Here is a 19,656-nt window from a genome sequence, read left to right as displayed (position 1 = left end):
ATTCTCATTGTGTTGGTCACAACTAGACACAGAATCAGTACCCCTGTTCCCGTGACTCCTGGTGGCTTCCCAGTAGGTCACACTGAGCCTGCACATGAGCCAGGGGCTGCTGGAAGACTTCTATTAATGTGTTCTTGCTTTTTCTCCAAGCCAAAGCCTCACCTCTGGACGCACGGGGTCCTCAATGCCCACCACTGCGATACAGGTCAGTTCAGTCAGGATCTCGTTCTCATTGTCCCACGGGGGCTCCACGTCATTGAAATCTCGGTAAGCTAAGCAGATGGTCCGGAGTCCCTCACAGGCCATGGGCTCAATGACAGTGCGTACCATCTCATCTCGGTCCTTATTTTTGAATGGTATTGCTTCCCCTTTCTTGTCCAGGATTCGATTGCACCTGGGGAGGTGCACAGTCAGAGAGCAGCACCCTCTTCCCGCACGGTATGTCCCTATAGTCTTTTATAGATATTCTGGCAACAATACATTACTTCTAAAGACTGCTCTATGACCAGAAATCTCTATCTATCACTAGGCTGAGTCCTTTGTTCTAAGGGGTCGGGGGAGGTAGTGCTTATAGATGGATAAGGTCTAGGTAGGCAGAACATGTGATTCTCTCATGCCATCTGTTCCTACTCATATGCGAAGCAGTCATTTGTGAATCACCTGCTCTTCTGAACTTCTCAAAGGAAGAGGGACTTTTTTAGTCCCCAGTATCTGGAATAGTACCCACTAGATAGGATGTGTTCAACAAGAATTCGTTCATTGAACAGAGGTAGCTAGAGCCAAGCTGAGGTACTGGCTAATTGTGTTACGAACTCTATGCTGACGTAGGTCAGCCGTTAATGACCTGGATAATCTAGCCACTTTGATTAAATTATGCAGCTTTCCTGTAACTAGAATTGAGAATGAGAAGGAAAAGGGAACATAGAACTAACATTTCTAGTACTCACTGTGTGCAAGGTGCTTTATGTACATTGAATCATTTAATTACAGTAACCCTGTAAGGTAGGCAAGTATTACTATATGCTTTCAGATTAGGAAACAGAAGCTTGGCTGGCCTAGGTCCGAATCCTGGCTGTGCCACTATTAGCTGTACCGCCTTGAGCAAGTTCCTTAACTTCCCTGTACCTCTGTTTTCTCATCTGTAAAAAAGATGGTAACAGTATCTACTTCACTGAGTTGTGAGGATTAAATAAAATGAGCCACCTCAGTTACTTAAAAACAGTGGTTGGCCTTAGTAAGTGCTCAGATACTAGTTGCTATGTCACCACCCAAAGAAGGCTCAGGAATCATTCTGAGGTGTCAGCCTGGGGCACACCACCTGGACCTTCCTGAGGGAGGGTCTTGAAGGGAAGGAGAGGGGAAGGAACACTCACTTGCGCAAGATGATCTCGGAGGCGCCCTTGCTGTACATGCGGTAGCCGCCGCTGGGCTTCTGGATGACTGTGCTCATGGACTTGCGCACCGAGTTGAAGGTGTACACCTTGTAGAGCTTCTCCTCAGGCACCTCACTGCGCACCGCATGGTAGTCCTGCTTCAGGTCAGTGACAAAGCCCAGCAGCGCACACTCTGTCTTGTTGCCCACCTGCCGTGGCAGGCCTCCCTCCTTCTCCGGTGGCTGAGAGAAAAACATACAAAGCACTATTAAATAAGACTCCTCAGCCAGGTAGAGGACTCAGGAAAGAAAGAACTCCCCTCAAAACTTTCACATCTATACCCTGAGCTCAAAGTAGAGAAGGGTGGGGACAGCAATTTTTTTTGAGGCAGACAGTGGTCAGTGGTAACTGGTCCCTGAGCTATCCAGGGATTAGGGGTGTTTAGTGTGCCCTGGGGTTGGTGCTGGTGTCTCACCCTGTGTGAGGTCTTATTCTAATGCCCTCTAAGTTTCTGGAAAGTGAGTACTTTACTCCTGATAAGCCTAATTCTGCTATTGGCATGAGGTCTCTTCCTGGAGATTTTGCCTTTATGCAGTAATTGAAGGGCATTTCACAGCTATAAACACCTATCTGCCACCCCCCAATCTACTCACATGGTTTATTCCCTCATCTTACCCCAAAGATGTTCACTGAAGAGTGGGAAATGCGATGTGGGATGGCAATTCAGGCAGGATGAACAAGAGAAAATGAACTGTCTTGGAGAAAATTAATGTTTTCTCCAACTGTCCATTCTAGGTGTCCAGGCAAAGGAAGCACTTACCAGGAGCTTGGAGGTATAGGCACTGTTGATAGAAATGCCATTGACAATAAGGTCCAGGACCTTGGGCACAAGGGCATCAGGACTTGGGAGCTGATGGTAACGGGTGTCTCCGATAAAAGCCTGTACCACTGTCATGCGGTTCATGGTCAATGTGCCTGTCTTGTCAGAGCAAATGGCTGTGGCGTTGCCCATTGTCTCACAAGCATCCAGATGCCGTACCAGGTTATTGTCTTTCATCATTTTCTACACAGGACAAGAGAAAAGATTTGAGAGAGGACCAAATGAGCTGTCCCAAATAAAGGTCAAAGACCGTTGCCTGGCCAACATCTTTCCACATTTCATTCGCTTGTCCCACACAAAAATGCAGAATTCTTATGAATCCTCTGTAGAGTCTACTGGGTCACTTAAACACTGATGCAACTGGTCACGACGGTCTTTCACAGTAGCAGAAACTTTTGCTCTTATGAGGTACCACCAGGAGTTTACAGGGGATAGACAGTCTGTCTTTTCATTAAAGGCTATGTGGTACCCTCCTTCCCATCTCGGTCCTAAAAGAAGACAGTATCATCTAGTCTCACCTTCACAGAGTAGGCGAGTGAGATGGTGACAGCCAGTGGCAGCCCCTCTGGCACAGCTACCACCAGTACGGTGACGCCAATGATGAAGAACTTGACAAAGTACTGGATGTAAATGGGAGTGCACTCTGCTAGCCATGGTCTGCGCTGTATCACGAAGTTGTCAATCACGAAGTACAGAATCAGGATGAGAACGGTGATAGCGGACATGATCAGACCTGAATAGGAAATGAGCCACATGAACCCCAGCTCGAGGGCATTCCTAGGGCCCCAGTTAGAGACAAATAGCATAAGTCGTAGCTTTTGCTACCAATTTTTAAAACTGCTACATCTAGGAAGTCACACTAAAATCCTCTACCCATTTTCTGATGCTCGTACATGATGGGGGAAAAAGACACAGGTTTCACATTCCAGAGACACAGGTTCTAGTTTCAGTACTGCATTAACTTGAATTGTGGCTTTAGACAAGTCTTTGACCCTCTCTGGACCTGTTTCCTCATTCATGAATAAGAGGGCTGGTCTAGTTTTCTGAAACAGCATTCTATGATTCTATCTCAGACCTTCTCTCATCCCACAATGTACTGACAATATTTGCCTGTTTCTTAGTCACTTATCAATGTGGACTTCTCCCATAGTAGCCTGCGAATGATGGGCCATTCACAACTCCTTTACAGCAATGTCCCTCTGGTGTTAGCATATCACCTACAAGACCAACCCTTAGAACAGTGCCTCCCGACCTTTCCCCTGACACTACATAGAAAAAGATGACAAATAATGGTATATATTTATATAGTACTTACCATGGGCCAGGCAAGCACTTCCCATAAACTAACTCATTTAATCCTCACAACGACCCTGTGAGATGTTACTATTATCATCTCTTTTTTCAAGGAAACTAAAGCACAAGAGGTTTTTGGTATGACACACTGGGAGAGTGACCAACCATCCTGGTTTGCCTGGGACATGGGACTTTCAGTGCTAAAACTGAGAAAGTCCCAAGCAAACCGGGACAGTTGGTCATCCTACACACTGAGGTAAATAGAAGAATCAGCTCAAGGTCTAAAACCACTGGCCTAGGGGCTCCAATTCCCCTGGGACCAGTATCTGGGCACAGCAGTACCCATATCTGTGGTGCAATATGGGAACAGCCCTGCCTTAAACCAGGTCTGGTTTGGGTCTTTACTTTTCCCGAGGGCTTGACAACTCACGGGGATCAGAGTAAGACTAGAGGTGATCGATGAATATCAATGAAAGCTTATGCTTCTGCACTTTGTTTCATCAGCCTCAGGGCTAAGGTGAGGCAAACAAAGTGCCTAGGGTACAAACTTAAAGGAGACATCATCACTCTGAGGGTCCCATGAGGCACATCATTTGCCTCACCCTCTCCCTGGCCTAGCTCAATATGTAAAATAAAACAACAGAGTTAGACAAGCAGTCAGCCATTTGGAAGCTTGTACTTCCTACAGAACAAGATGAGGATTAAGAAGACAATAGGAAAGGTTAGGTGGAATCTATGTAATGTTTCAAACCTTTGTGTGAGGCTCAATAACTTGGTTCTATACCTGCAATTCATCTCATCCATGTATAGTTTATATTTGAGAGATTTTACAGTACTCAAAATTAGCTGGGTAATAGAACCAAATGAATGGGTTAGACTAATGCTGTCCAATAGAACTCACTGTGATGCTTTGGTTTGCACTGTCCAATATAGTAGTCACTAGCCACATGTGGTTACTGACCAACCAAAATAAGGCTAAGGTAAACTGAGGAACTGCATGTTTAATTGTATTTAATTTTAATTAATTTAAATCAAAAGAGTGGCTATGGTAGTGGACAACACAGATTCTAGCTACTCAGTGCGCGCTTAGGGGGTCAGCGGCATTGGCTTTACCTGGGGTTGGTTAGAAATGTAGACTCTTAGGCCCCACTCCAACTTCCTGAATCAGATACTGCATTTTAACAAAGTCCCCTGTGAACTGTACATAGAGATGTCCTGGGCTAGACTATAATTGTGGTAAACGGGGAGCGGGGTGGAGGGTGGGGAGCGGCACACGGGCAAGTAATTGACAGCTTTACAGGACCATACCTAGATGGGTATGTCCACTGAAGGAGTAATCTTCCCTTTGTTTCCTCCTCCAACCCCCTCACCTCACCCCATCACTGAAAGAATGTAGCAGCAAGCGAGAAGCCACTTCCTCTTGTGACACACAGGGCACCTTTAGTGACCTCTCCTCAAGAGGGCCTCTGCATAACCGTCTTCCTTTATTCTACAGTCCCTATTTTGAATTTATGACTCTGTGCCTGTCCTGATGCTACTACTCTGCTAGAGAGCCACCTCCGAGGAACAGCGGCCTTCTCTACACTTCACACAGGTGACAGGTAAGCAGGAATGAAAGTCTCCCTTTTTGCTAATGTAAATTGCCTTTGTTGTGATGTAGGGTCTCTACTTCCCATTTGTTTGGATGGAAGAGACTTCAGGGCCTTTAATCCTCACATACGGTGAAGCCTTTCTCTGACAGCCTAGGGAGTAGCCAAAGGGTGGCAGAAGCAGGAGACACAGCTACCTAGACTGCACGAGCCACTCAGAAGTTTTGGCTTCTTCTGCCAGACCTGGGTGGTGTGGAGAGAAAGGAATCAAAGCAGCGAGGATCCAACAGCCTGAATAAACCACAACCACTGGAAGGCTCCGCCTTACTCACCAGCTTTCCCGATCTGAACGGCCAAGCGCGTCAGCTTGCCCTGCAACACTGACTTCTCCTTCTTGGGCAGTTTGGGTGCCTTTTTCTCCTTTTCCTCGCTGTCGAGCCCCTCCTGGCTGTTGAGTGGCTGGATTTCCAGGGCTACACCGTCCTGAGTCTTTGCTGGAGTGTACACATAAATAGGACAGGTAAGCAGGCCAGGTAGTGACACTGAGCTGCTAGCAGGCAGGTGGAAACCCAAAAACCCTTCTGTGTTCTTCCTGGATACACCTGGGACCTCTGACATTAGTCCTGACCACCCTCACTCCATGCCAGACTGGGTGCTTGCCTTTGACCCTCTATTAAGGCCTATAGAATGATATTCTAGCAACTAGAGCTGAAATGGGGGTGCTTTTAGGGTATGGATTTCCTCTTCAGTGCAGCTTCCTGGCATGATCTCAGCGTCCCAAGCCGAGTTTATTCCAGCAAGAGGATTAGTCATGCCACTCAGCACTATTACTAACAACCACTCGTTTCTGGAATTCAGTGCTTACAATAGTGAATCTTTATTGCAGAACGGGGCTGAAAGGGAAGGCTGGCAGATGTGTCCAGAGCATAAGGGTCCTACTTTGCTCTGCTCAAAGGTTCACCTCTCTATATCTATAGACTGCCAGGAAAGAAGCACAGAGACCAGACACAGAGTGTTCTTCAGTTCTTTCTTGTTTCAGCTGACCAAAGGGAAAGGAAACTCCCCCTCCACTGACTGACAGAGGTAGAGAGATACAGAGTAGGGACTGGGGTTAACCTTCTAGGGGAGAGGGAAGAAGCTGGTGTGAGGGACTCCCTGGAATAAGAGAAAGCAGAGATAAAGACAGACATATAAACCAATTTTGCATTAAAAAGAAGAGTTAAAGAGACCTAAAATTAAGGAATTATTTCTGTGTACCCCAGGTTCTCCGATGTGATGACTTTCTCTTTAAAGACTGTATAGTGTGGTTGACAGAGGACAAACTCTAAAAACAATCTCAAGAGAACAATTCTCACTGGCTCCCACCACCCTCCAATTTCACCCTCAGAGCTTGGCTCCTTTTCTTAGGATGCCCTTCCTGAGACCCTGTCTCTGCTGTCAGACTCACAAACAAGACAGAGACGGATGTCAGCACAGCCACCAAAAAAGAAACACACATCAGATCAGGAGGAAGAAAACAGACTGTGGAGAGAACAAAGAAAGAGGTTGGGAGAGAATCATGGAGAAAAGGCTCTCTTCAAGCACCTCCGAGAACAGCAGAGGATTCCAGACCAGAAGAGGACACCGATGAGGAAGCTAGCAAGAGGAGGGTGCAGGGACTGCCCCCCCCCCAACTCCCTCCACCATAAGGACCCTGAAGTCTCCAACCCAGAAACTGATGAACATTGGTGTTTAAATCCGGCCTAGGGCAATGCGGCAAAGGCTCTAGGACCCTGGGAAGAGCAGACCAAATCCTACACATTCCTGAAGAGAAACCCTGACAGGAGGTTCCCTGAGCCAACAGCAGAGGGTGCTGTTGTCCCACCTCAGACTGGGACTGGGCCCTTGAGACCACCCCCAAATCTCTGCACCTTCCTCAGGATGAGAAATCTGGGCCACAGTAGCAGATAACAGATTTATGGCAAGGTAAAGGAGAGGGCAGATGGCCTGGAAAGGTCTGGTTTGAGTGTAGTTAGGTAGAGATGGTAAATGAGTGGGTGGACAGGTTACCTTTGTTGCGATTTTCAGGGACTCCTTGTTTTTTACCTGTTTGAACAAGAAAGAAAAAAGTGGGGTGGAGACCCAAAGTGACTATTAAGAGATCAGATATCCAATTTGTTTGTCCTGCTCAGAGCCCAAAAGGGCAACAGCAAATGGGCTGAGTTGCAGGGAAGGGAATGTGAAGGAAGCTCATGTCTCTGCTTACCTCCCTTCTCACTAGGGGCTCTCATGAAACCGTGGGATATGGACCAGACCACTCGTGCGGGTGAGCGCACACCCATGCCCGAGCTGCTCTCTCCTGGAGCGTGGCTGCCACTGGGAGGGTGCTTCTGGCCTGAGTCACATCACTTGGAGAAATGGGGTGGGGGTTAGGAAGTGAGACGTTTGAACTGTTTCCGCCTGACTGCAAAGGCCCTGCAAGGTGTCTCCATGTCAATTCAACGGCACCAGGCAAGCTTCCTCCTTATTCATCTGTGGGTAGCTGCAGAAACGAATGATCTAGTTCCCGAGGGAGTGTGTTTTGTTTCCTTTTCATAAACTCCCCTCTACTAAACAGCCCAAGATGGTCCTCTATTGAAGCGGTAGATTCTTTCTCTCCTTCAAGGGAAGGAGAGCTTAGGAAAAGGTGTAGATCTGGTTTTACTTTTTCTTGTTCATCTTCTGTTTTCCTTCCTTCAGGAACAAGTGAACAGCAAAGACAGGCTAAACTTCAGAGTACACATCACTTCTCCGCTCACTCTCCTGGCTCCACCTCCTCCATCTCTCTTCCACTGGCAGCCAGGAATCCAGATTCATCTCCCAGCCAGTTTACCCTTAGCCTTCCTGGTTCATTTAATCCCCCAAATTTGAGGAAGAAAGGGAGGGGGGTCAGAAAATTACACAGAGGGCATTTTAGGTCACGGCACCTAGCCAGCTCACTTGTGGCAGGCTTGATAACTCACCTCTTTGCAACCCACCAATAGGCACAGGAACCAAAGCTCAATGCAGCCTGATTTGGGAGCCTAGAGCCAGGATCTGGTTTTCATCCGAGCACCCTGGAGAGCCAGGGTTGACATTTTTATCTCGACAAAGGGTTTGGATACCTGCACTTTTCATCCAGCAGATTCTTCCATCCAGATCTGCTCCCTTGCTTCCTAGTTTGTCCATGGGGAATGGGATGAAGAATTTCATTCTGAATGCCTCTTACCTTTCTTCTTCTTCTCTTCTTCTCCCTCACTGGCCCCTAAGAGGGTAAAGATGATTCCAGTCTGGGAGTTGACACCCACAGCAGTCACGACCATCCTGCCAGAACCTTCCATGACATGGGTCCCTGTATGAGGAAGGAGAAGATTCTTACACTTAGCCATGCTCTGGTATGAAATACATACTTAGAAAAAAACAGCCCCTTCTCCCTGCAGGGGTAGGAATGGGTCAAGAGCTGGGACCATTTAAAATACACCAAGAAAATGAGATAAGGAGATAAGTGTGTCTAACTGCCTTAGAGTACAGTTCCTGCTCTGCACTCCCAGCCAGCAGAGCTCTTTGAAGGCCCCTGCACAGAGAACTTCTTTTAGGTTATCTGATATCCTTGCATTCAACCCACTAATATGCCGCTGTCACAGGTGAACACAGGGGAAGGAGATAGGGCAGAGCCAGAAGAGAGAGTAGGGTCTGGGTCAAGTCCCTGTGGCCTGGCTGTTTGTGGGGAGGCAAAAAGGGGACTGGGGTAGCCACAGGCTATACCTGAGAGCAACATGGGGTCTCTTTCCACAGATTTCTTGACATGGTCCGATTCCCCCGTCAGAGAGCTCTCGTCGATCTTGAGATCATTACCTTGGATCAAGATCCCATCTGCAGGCAGCAGGTCACCTAGTACACAGTTGGGGAGGGGAAAGAAGGGAGGTAAGAGACTGGTAGAGGGTGAGGACCACCATCCAACCCATCTAAGGGCTGCTCTCAGGACCCTACCTAGAGGCAATGGCCCAGGGAGTAGTTGGAGAGCCTTTGAAAGATAACTTCAGCTCTGACAACCTGGGATGAGACTCCTTTCCAGGTAAATTCAAATGATTATTGATCCAGGTATGATAAATTCAAACGCCTTCCTATGACCTGAATATTATATACTTTAAATCCAAAGACACGAAGATTGTCAAACACAAAAGTTTGACAATCTTTTGGAAGAGTTTCAGTTACTTTCTTTGAATTTCCTTCCTACAACCTCCTTAAATGTTAACCTAGAAGCTAATTTAGTTTTGGGTCCTATCTTTTTGGGTCCTTATGCCAAAAGACCTGAATCTCAAATAGAAAGGGTGACATGGGTAAGAGAAACATGAAGCTCTCACCATATTTGATCTGGGCGATATCACCCACCACAATCTCAGCCACGGGGAGCTGGATGATGTGACCGTTCCGGATGATGGAGAATTTCTGTTCCTTTTCAATGCGGTTCTGCAGCCCCCGGAACTGCTTCTCTTTGCTCCAATCATTGAAGGCTGTCACTAGCACCACGATGACCACTGAGAATAGAATGGCTGCCCCCTCAATCCAGCCGGCTTCTGCCTCCCCTTCATCTTCTGGGCTACTTACAGGTAGACCACACTCTAACCCAGGGAAAGGACAGAAAGAAAGAATCACCAAAGGCCTTCTGTTGACATTATAAATGGTTAGTGCTTCCTCAATACCACAGAATGGAAAATCAGGGAAGGAAAATAATAAAAATAAAACTCTTGAGCAGAAGAGCTATCCTCTGAAGATACTGAAGGGCAGAAGGATTGGGCATCATTTTATCACTATGTAACTATTTATGTTAACTCAAAAGAAGCAAATGACTAAACAGCATAGAACACGTCAATGCAAATTATAGACAATTTATGTGTAAAGAACTTATGAATCCCAATATGGTCAGGCTCCCACTGCTATGTCCCCAAATGCCAATGACATGGTGGGGGCACTTTGAGAAGCAGGGCTTTGTTGGTTGGGTGAGGGTAGAGGATTCTGGGCATTCTGAATAAGGATTTGATGGGAGAAGGGGGAAAAGACCATGGAATGAGAATGGTTTGGAAGAATAGTTTACCAGCTACTTGTTGGCTTCCTTTGGAGAACCCACCCTGGATAATAAGGGAAAACTTTAAAGCTATAATCTGTCAACCACCAACACTAAGTGCTTTTTGGTGATCATGGAAAGAAACTGATCAGAGTCATGCTGGGCTGTTTAAGACACTCACGTTCATTTTCTTCACCAGGGGGGCGGTAGAAGGACAGGACCAGGGAGATTATGGCCGCAATCTCCAGGATGATGAGTGTGACATCTTGAAGGGCTTCCCACACTAATTCTAAGAAGGTCTTGGGCCTTTTGGGAGGGATTAAGTTCTGTCCAAACACTTGCTTACGTTTCTCCAGATCTGCCGGGTTCCCAGATAGGCCTGAAAAGGAGATAGGAGTGGGATGAATGAGTGGGGAAAAAAGTGGAAGAGACGAATGACAGAAGAGGCATTGAAAAGACCCCCTTTTTAAAAAAGACCCCTTGCTTCCTGATCTGCCTAAGTATGAGATCCAGTTAGGGTTTCCAACCATCCCAGTTTGCCCAGGACTCAGGGGTGTGAAGCTTTCAGTCTAAAAATGGGCAAACTGAGACAAGTTGGTCGTGGGCTTCACTCACTCCTCTTACTCTCTAGGCTAAGCTAACCTGGATCTAAAACCTCATGTCCTCCTCATTGAGTATGCTCCAGGCTCCAGTTCTGAGAACATAGACATTAAAACATTTCCTAAGACTCACACAGAACTTCTCTTTCATGTTAACATGTAAATGCCGGTAATGATTTAAAAACAAAGGCCAGAAAGAATAAGTTATCTGCTCGAGTTCATGCTAGGAATCTAGGAGACACAGCCGCACCAGTTGTCCTGACTCCGAGCTCCAGTGGCGTTAGGAGATCAACAGAACAGGGGCTCTGAGACTCCAACTTTGAGCATGCATATCCTCCATTTTCTGTCACATACACACCACTAAGAGGTACTACTATTCTACTAAGTATTGTGTATTTAGAAAAGCATTACTTAGACTAAGTATTAGGTACTAAGAGAAGTACTACTATTCTGGTTGAAAAAAGAGAACAAAAAAGGTAGAGCCATGAAGTTGATAGTATACCATCTTGGCTACCCGTATGCTCCCACTAATGCACACCTATGCTCATGTACCTGCGTGGGAGTGCACACATATTCTGGGCATGTTCCCAGAGAGCAAAGAGAATTAAATATTCCCAGTGCCTATCCCCCTTGCTGGGTCCCAGGGTTTTACACTTGAAGGGAAAGGGGTAAATCCTAAAATTTCTATTACTGTCGGTTGGCATTTATCAAGTTGTTTACACACAGCAGCATATTAGCCCTGGTCTTGGCACCTGCAGTTGTTGGCTGCACTGTTGGATGAGTTCCCTGCTGGCAGGGTGGGGCAGCCTTTGTCCTGAAAAAAATGTCAGCAGCTGAAGAGGGTCAGAATCAGGGGACAGGCCACTAACGGAATCAGAAGATGAAGCTTCACACAGAGAGCAAGGAAAAGCCAACGATAGCACCACATGGAGAAAAGGGAGATACTGATGCTAGAGGCCTTCTTCAGACTTCAGTCAGCATGCAAGGTGTTCTACTGGCAGGGGTGGGGACACAGCATGAGGGTGAACATATGCTTTCCATCTCCACTGAATAGGACCCCAGGGTGTTAAATGGCAAGAGGAGAGATCTGGGTTAGATCTAAGGAAGATATTTGGACAGAAAAGGTTTTGAAAATGGGAAAACAGGTGCCCAAGAGAGTGTTGTTTGCAAGGTCGGAGACTGCCTCCACTTCACCCTGAAAACAAAACCACCACAAGAGGTACTCATCTGTCTGGGAAGGCAGATGAGGGACCCTGCCTGGAGCTAAAATGGGGGATGAACTGGCATCCACACTTGTGAAGTCGGGGCTGGAGACCGCTCTGTTTGCTAGTGCTTAGGAGAGGAAAACAGAGCTGTCGGGGAAAAGTGATGCCTGGTGTTCTTAAGCCCCCAACCCCACCTACTGCCTCTCAGTGCCCAGCAGTACCACGCTGGCCTACAGCTGAGCTCTGCAGGGGAGCAGGGTTTGGCCAAAATATGGGAAGTAAGTTGGGCTGCTTCCCAGAGGCTCCTGTCTCCACACTCTGGGAAGTCAAGTTCCCAGCAGGAAAGAAAAGCAAGGGCCTGGGAAAAAGTGTTCCTGGGCAGGGCATCTTGATTCCCAGGCAGGCACAGGCAGAGATGCCAGGGGGTAGGGCCTTGCTGGTTTTTCTCCCCAGGGACTCTAGACCCCAAGGCTGTGCCAACTTGGGACTGCTGTGCCGGAGGGCCAGGTTTGCTTGAAGGAAATAGGAGTTCTGATAATTTGTTAACCTACCTGGGATGTTTCTCAAGGAAGCACAATTTACAACGGAAAGGGAAGACAGGCCTTTTGTTCCCTCCTTAACAAGGGTGAATACATGACTACAAAGGCAAACCAAGATATCAGAAATTAGAGGTCATAATAAGGATCGTCCCAGTAAGGAAGGCCCGACAACAACAAAAGTCTAGCTAGAAGCACCTGTGTGAAGGAGCCCTGCCCCTCCCTGTTCTCATAGTAATATTTTACAATCATCCTTGTCTCTCCTCTCTCTCTCTCTCTCATATTTAGTAATCCATTTAGTCAAGAATTGGCCAGCATTAACTTCAAAATATATTCCAGGTCCACTCATTTCTCTTGTTCCACTGCTACCATCCTTGTCCAAGCCATCATCATCTCTTGCTTGGATTATTACAACTTCTTCCTGGTCTCCTTGCTTATCCCCTCATTTTTTTGTCCTCAACAGAGTGGCCAGAATGATATTTTTAAAATCCAACCCATGATATTTACCTACTCACAATCCCCTGGTAGCTTTTGTTTGGAGTGAAACTGGGCACCGAAGACCTTATGATGGCCTATATGGCCCCGTAGGAGCTCCCGGCCCCCACCCCTCAACTCCTACAATTTTCCCCTTGGTCACTGAGATCCAGCCAAGCTAGCTTCCCTCTGGTCTTGGAATGCACTATTTTAGGGCCCACGTCTCCTTTGCTCGGAATCCTCTTCACTAAGTAGGACTCGTTCTCTCACTTCCTTCAGGTCTTTGTACAAATGTCATCTTCTTAGTGTGGCCCACTGGGACCACTGCATTTAACATTATGGCTTCTCTACCCAGCGCTTTACATTCCCCTTATCCTGTTCAATCATTCCCTCTACGGGTCTTCTCCCCTAATATATGATGTGATGTATTCATCTGTTCCTTTTTTAAACCATTATAATTTTTTTTCAATTACAGTCGGCATACAATACCACATTAGTCTCAGGTGCACATAGTCATTATTCTGTTTGTCGATCCCGCTTCACAAAGGCCGGATTTTTATCTTTGTTCTTTAGGTCCACAGCACTGTCTGGCACATGGTACGCATACAAATTTACTGAATAAACTGGATGAATGAGTAATAAATAAGTTTGCTAACAGTTAAGTGGTTTTTCTGTGCCAGATGCTTCACTAGGCACATTTGTGTCTTCTCATTCAAACATCCTAAACCCTATGTGGTAGCTACTATTAACTCCATTTAATATATAAGCAAAGTAAGACTGGGAGAGGTTACGTAACTACTCGAGCCTAGTATGCGGCAGAGGCTATCTCACTCCCCAGGAAGCAGCTGGGTGCCAACCTGCACGCAGAAGGGCTGGTGTGGAGGCAGCTGCACTCAGCCGAGGCTTCATTCCAGTGTGACTCGCTTGTCTTGGTTTGCCAGGGACTTTCTGGGTTGTAGCAGTGACGCTCTCGCCTGCTCAGAACGCCCCCTCAGTCCCAGGCAAACAGCACAGGTTGGTCACCCTATTTCATTCACTGCAGGCAGCCCACTGCTGCTCTCCTCTGCAGCCTCTCAGCAAATTAGCCCAGTTCCCACTATTTACGATTGGAGTGAATTAGTCCACGCTCTTTCCTGTCCTCAGGGATGGTAACACCAGGTCTGTTAGAGTCTAACCTATAAACTTTGTACTCAATAAAGGCTTCTTAAGGCCTTTTTTGGATCAAACACATGAAACAAGACACATTATGGAAAACGAAGGAGGTCAGGCCTTTCTCTTACCCAGATGCCCTCAAAGCCACACACTTACTTCTTTTTTGCCATTTTCTCTTATTTATCTGCTCCACCTTAAGTCATTCTAAGCTCTTCAATAGCTACCTTAAGAAGTCATGTAGCTGTCCCAGTTCCCAGAATGCCCTGTGGCAGGGAAGGGCAGATTGGGCTGTTAGCATAGTAGCCTTGGGAATTGTCTCTCAGACAATTGTGGCATGGCACAGAAAGCCAAGTAGGAATGGGAGCTCAGCCAATCCCCAATTTTGGGCTTTCCATTCCAATTCTTCCTGTCCCCGAGAGGCTCTCAGGACCTGCTCTCAGGAGCTATAATTGCACATTCATGCTTGTCCATCCCAGGAAAGGGTTTTAGTCCCTAATCTCCACAGTTGCTTCTCGAATATACAGCTTCCCAGAAAGGGAAGGAAGACTTGGCAGGGAGAGAATGCTAGAAACAAAGGAAAAGGGCTTCCCCGAGAAATACATCAAGGAAATGAGAGGAAACCTTGTTCCCAAGAACACTAGAGAAAGCGCCACCCCATCATGAGGCTCCTGGGCCTAAGGACCAGACTGAACACAGGCACTGGGAGAGGCCACGAGAATGTCAGGCCGTGAAGTTGCCCGTCCCCGCCCCATGCTGGGAGTGACACGGTTCCTGCCCAGGCAAGAGGCGATATGAGCAGCAGTGGAAAATCTGCGTGTGCTCTGAGCCTGTGCCGGGACCTCGGGCTAGGGAGGAGAGGCAACAGCCCAGTCCTCAGTGGCCTGGAACCAGCAGGGGAGGGCCATGGCCAGCCTCCCTAGGAGGACCAAGTCCGTTGGCCAAGGGACCCTTATCAGAACCAGCTCAGCCCCAGGAAGGGTGGGGCTAGGTTGGGCATTATGAGGGACTTCCCAGCTGTCTGAGTTTGATACCTTGCCAAAGACGCAGCTGAATCTTTTCCCACATAGATAGTACAAGGGAGAGGTTTCTCTGGGTTGATCTGAAGGCAGTCCTCTCTGGTATATGAGAACAGAAACAAAAAATACCTTTCAAGTCCTACCTTAAAAACCCTGGATTAGGAAGCCATGAGGTGGAGTAGTTTCACATCAATATAGAAACCTAAGGCTTTAGCTGGCTCCTGCTGCTAGCCAAATGCCATTCCTTTAAAGACAAAGAGCAGTTTCTGCACTTCAGCGTCTCCAGCTTAGTCTCCAGCTTAGCACATCCGCAGCTTGGGTATGTGCTCTCTCTCTGCTGGACTTCCAGCCCCTAGAGATGAAGTAGTCTCCTCCAGGTCATAGCACAAAATGATGGACTTATTCTCATTCTTGCTGAAGTGGGCACATCCTCTGGTCAATGTCCCCCTTATCTGACTCTCTGCTCTATGCCTGTATTGAACATTCCAACTCTGGCATAGAAGAGCAAGCCCCCTGAGTCCCCTCTTAAGCCACCTTCTCCCTTACTGCATGCATGTGCTTCCATCCAGCTCACACTCCCTAGTGCTTATACCTCAGAGCTAAATAAAAAGATTAAAAGCCTCACTTCCAGGTATACCCCATGTGGGTGGGCCTCAGTCAAGGAGGGGCAGCAGTCAAGGAGGGAATGCCATCCTTCCACCCCTAGTTGATGGTTCAACGCAAGGCAGGAACAAGAAGTTTCACATGAAAACAAAACTTGCTAAGCCGCCAAGGGAATGCAGTTCAAAGGGTTCCAGGCCTAAGAGAATGGGATAAAGCAAGGAGGGTTCTCAGATTCAGGAAGACTTAACCACTCTCCCCATTGGGATTTCTCTGCCCCCTGGCCTGGCAGCATCATGCCAGCTAATCCAGAAGTACAATTCTGGGCAAGGAAGAGCTGTATGGAAAAGAATTTGCAGAGCCTAGGGTTGGGCTGGGAAGAGAAGGCCCACAGCTGTCATGCATTGTTGGCCTAATTCAGCCCTAGGCAGTAACTCAAACCAGACAGGGAACTCCCAGGGTGCAACTTGGAATTCCCTGCAGGGGGAGGAGGGATGAAGGGAGTGTACTTTCACTCTCCTGTTTTTCTCAATCATCTACCATATGGCTGTGCATGCTGCTTCCCCCAAGTTTTGTGAAAACCTTTCCCGCCCCTCTTACCAAGCACTAAATATTTGTTTTATGAAGCTACTAGACTTGCCTGAACCCCTCATGTCACAGCGTAGCTTGCTTTCTGGCTGTGTGAGGTCATCGGCTCACCTCCACCATTTCTCTTCCCTCCAAAATATTCTTTTGGCTTGTGTTTCTCTAATGTGTGCCCCCCACCCCCTTTTTTCCCCTATCTTTCCTTCCCTTTGTCACTCACGCTCAGCTTTGTTTCTGGTTGTTGCTGAATGTTGGGAAGCTGAGCACTTCCAAGTGTTCTTGAGTCTAACCAACTCCAGACCAGGGGGCAACTCCTATCATTCCAACTAGGCAGGTATCCTCAAGGAGTGCAAGCTGATATTAAATTAACATTGGCAAGGTCTCAATTAGACATTTTATCAGGCATTAAAGTATGTGGATGAAAAGAGGCCTCTGTAATAAATCTAACCTAAAGAAACCTTACATGGTGATCTAACTGGACAAGTCATGGTGGGTAATCACACCACAGGTATATAACTTCCCCTAGTAAAAGGTTACCTTTGCCTCAAGACAGCTGTGTCCACTGTTCTTGTGCATCTAGGTTAACTACACATTTGAAATGCCTCTTTTCCAAGCCCCTCCGAAGAGTAAGCACCCTCAACAGAGAACATGATCTTGTTAACTATCCTGTAATCCAGTCCCTGCCTCACTTTCTCCCACCTTCATGTCATCTTCCCTATGTTCCTTCCTTAATTCCGAATGTATAAAAGAAATGATAAAACCATCATTTTCCAGAGAATTGGAGATCTTGCCTTTTAGCACATAATCAGTTTGGCCCAAATAAACTCATACAATTTCTCTGTAAGTTTGGATATTCTTATGTCGACAAATATAAAACAAACTTTAAAATTATTTGTGTTTCTGAGATTCTCTGTTGCTACTCTAGCATGAAGCAGGAGAGCATTAAAGGACTGTGAGTCAGAAAATATGAACTATTCCATTGTGTTCTACCCTGTGGTAAAAACTTAGGCAAGTAATTTAAACTTTTTGGCCTGTTGAAACAGAGAGAGAGAAAGAGAAAGAGAGTGGGGTGGGAGGGGAAGGGGGGAGGAGAGAGAATATACAAATTAAAATTAAGTCCCATGTCCCTCTAGAATTGTGTAAATCTACAATAAAACCATGTTAGTGTCAGAAATGTTATAAATTCCCAAGTTTCATAATGCCACTTAGTAGCTATGGTTTCAAAAAAAAAAAATCTTTCAATCTATACTAAAGATGCTATTAACGCAACAGAATATAAAGGAGGACAGTCATACTCTAGACACCAGTCATCCCAATCTTACTTCACTTCGGTTTCCAACCAACAGAGTCCAAGCACTAGATAAATTCCTATATTCTTATTATTAGTCTACAGGTGCCTTCCATAGGTGACACAATCATGCTAGGCTGTAAGGCACCTCAGTGTGGTCTTCTGTGCATAGGCTGTCTTTTTATACCATCAGCTCATTGGGGTACGTGGATATCAAGGCTCTTTTCTCAGCCTTCCCGACTAAACAGCTGAGCATCACCCTTGTGACTCCTGTATTGCTCTTCAGTGTCTCCTTTTCCTATACCTTTATTCCTTTCTCACACACGAGGAAGTCACTGTTGGCACTGGAGAGCTAAAAATCACTCATGGAAAAGTCTTCTGACACCCCGACCCCCCAGCTCAAGGACCAGCCCCATTGTAGTGTCTCACATTGAAACAAATCAGGGTATATATTTTTGACCTAAGGAAGCAGGAGAATGGCAGTGGACAACTGTGCCAATGGTAGAGATACTGGGACACAGGCATAGCCAGAGTCTGTGACAACAGAGGCACGTGCCATCAGAAAGGGTGGCTTTCAACTATAGGTTTGAATCCAGGACTGGGAAATAATCTAAGAGCATTAACATTTGATATCTGATGTTGAGATTAAAGTAGGATATATGTTAGCCTTTGAGAATGGAAGCTCTCTGGGAATCAGAAAGTAAACAGTAGCAGTTATGAGAAAGGATTTGGAGAATTGAGAGGAAAATCTGAATCCTGCTATTAGAGGTTCTTAGGTTTCACCTTATTTGGACTCCTGAGTTTGACTTTGTGAGAGAAACAACTGACCAAAAGAATCAAAAACAGGATAGATAGGGAAAAAGAAAGATCCATCTAGATTCTGATTGGTGCATTATCTCAATGAAAACATAATAAGAATAGCCTTTCTTTAAGGTCAATCTACCACAAAAATGGTAGAATAAAGAAATCTGGCTGACAAGAAGTAGATAGTGTCAAAGGACAGTCATTAGATACCAGCCAAAAGGCAAAGACTGAGCCACACGAAAGCAACTAAGCCCTGCTGTCTCAACCAGATCTCTTTTAGACATCAAGAGGTGACTGGACAAAATGGACAATTGTCACAGTTATACATACAGTAACTCGAGATATAATGACACATTGTACACCATAGACACTCATATTCTGGCAAATATCTTCAAACACATAAGTTCTGTTTTAATCTGAGACAACTAATTTATTGAATTCCCATTTTAAATAAGCACTATACATACATTATAGTATTTAATCCTAATAACTCTATGGGCTAGGTATAAACACCATTTCAAAGAAGGACAGACTCAGGGAAGCTGAGTGAACTGTTCAATGTTATTCAGCTAGTACATAATAGAGCTAGTATTTCAACTCAAAGCCTGTAAGATAGAAAATTGAATTCTAGAAGTAAAGAGAACATGTAGGGTAGCTCTCTCAGATACACACGCACACACACACACACACACACACACACAAAACAACAACAACAAAAATACAAGACATGGGCAATATACAGATAGCTAAATAAAATTCTCCTCTAAAAAAAAATCCTAAAGTCTAGACTTCCGGTCACTAGCTTGTTGCATTGGCTAGGTGTCAAACTTCTTAGAACTGACAAGAAAAATGATGTAGCTTCCAAAGGAAGGCTCAGAAATAGTGTACCTTAAGGCAGCTAAAGGACAAGATCTTTGCTCCATATCATACTACTCAACCATGGTGCCTGCCTGACAGATGGGACCAAATAAAAACCTGTAGCGGAAATGCTGAACCACGCAAAAGTGACAAAGCAAGGTTCGTTTTGTTCCTTCTCCATTTTGATGAGGCAAAATTTCATTTTACCATGGCTCATTAGGCAATTAGGCTAAGCCAGGCAAGCATAAAGCCGAATTTTTCATACTCTCTTAAGTATAGGTTAACAAGAATTATGCTGAAAGTGCATCAGGCAGGATTGAAAAAATCATCAATAATTCACTG

At 46.0% G+C, this 19,656-nt stretch overlaps 1 protein-coding gene across 5 annotated transcripts in view; it reads right to left on the bottom strand.

Moving 5' to 3' along the window:
- The window catches only part of ATP2B4 (ATPase plasma membrane Ca2+ transporting 4), an 84,994-nt gene that overhangs the window by 22,796 nt on the left and 42,542 nt on the right, over positions 1-19,656 (bottom strand). For 3 of the 5 annotated variants that reach the window (XM_036235317.1, XM_036235315.1, XM_016139770.2), the window contains exons 3-12: positions 10,379-10,576; positions 9,497-9,754; positions 8,898-9,023; positions 8,362-8,484; positions 7,185-7,220; positions 5,468-5,629; positions 2,772-2,986; positions 2,194-2,436; positions 1,374-1,615; positions 163-394 (exon numbers count right to left, since the gene is read on the bottom strand). In XM_036235317.1, the coding sequence (XP_036091210.1) occupies positions 163-394; positions 1,374-1,615; positions 2,194-2,436; positions 2,772-2,986; positions 5,468-5,629; positions 7,185-7,220; positions 8,362-8,484; positions 8,898-9,023; positions 9,497-9,754; positions 10,379-10,576 (1,835 nt within the window). The remainder of the gene's footprint in view (positions 1-162; positions 395-1,373; positions 1,616-2,193; positions 2,437-2,771; positions 2,987-5,467; positions 5,630-7,184; positions 7,221-8,361; positions 8,485-8,897; positions 9,024-9,496; positions 9,755-10,378; positions 10,577-19,656) is intronic. The other 2 variants (XM_036235316.1, XM_036235314.1) reach the window with 1 other exon arrangement.

This window comes from Rousettus aegyptiacus, unplaced genomic scaffold (assembly GCF_014176215.1).
Source record: "Rousettus aegyptiacus isolate mRouAeg1 unplaced genomic scaffold, mRouAeg1.p scaffold_m13_p_17, whole genome shotgun sequence".
Taxonomy (NCBI): domain Eukaryota; kingdom Metazoa; phylum Chordata; class Mammalia; order Chiroptera; family Pteropodidae; genus Rousettus; species Rousettus aegyptiacus.
The sequence above is the reverse complement of the archived record's forward strand: the minus strand, read 5'-3'. Positions and strand labels throughout refer to the sequence as shown.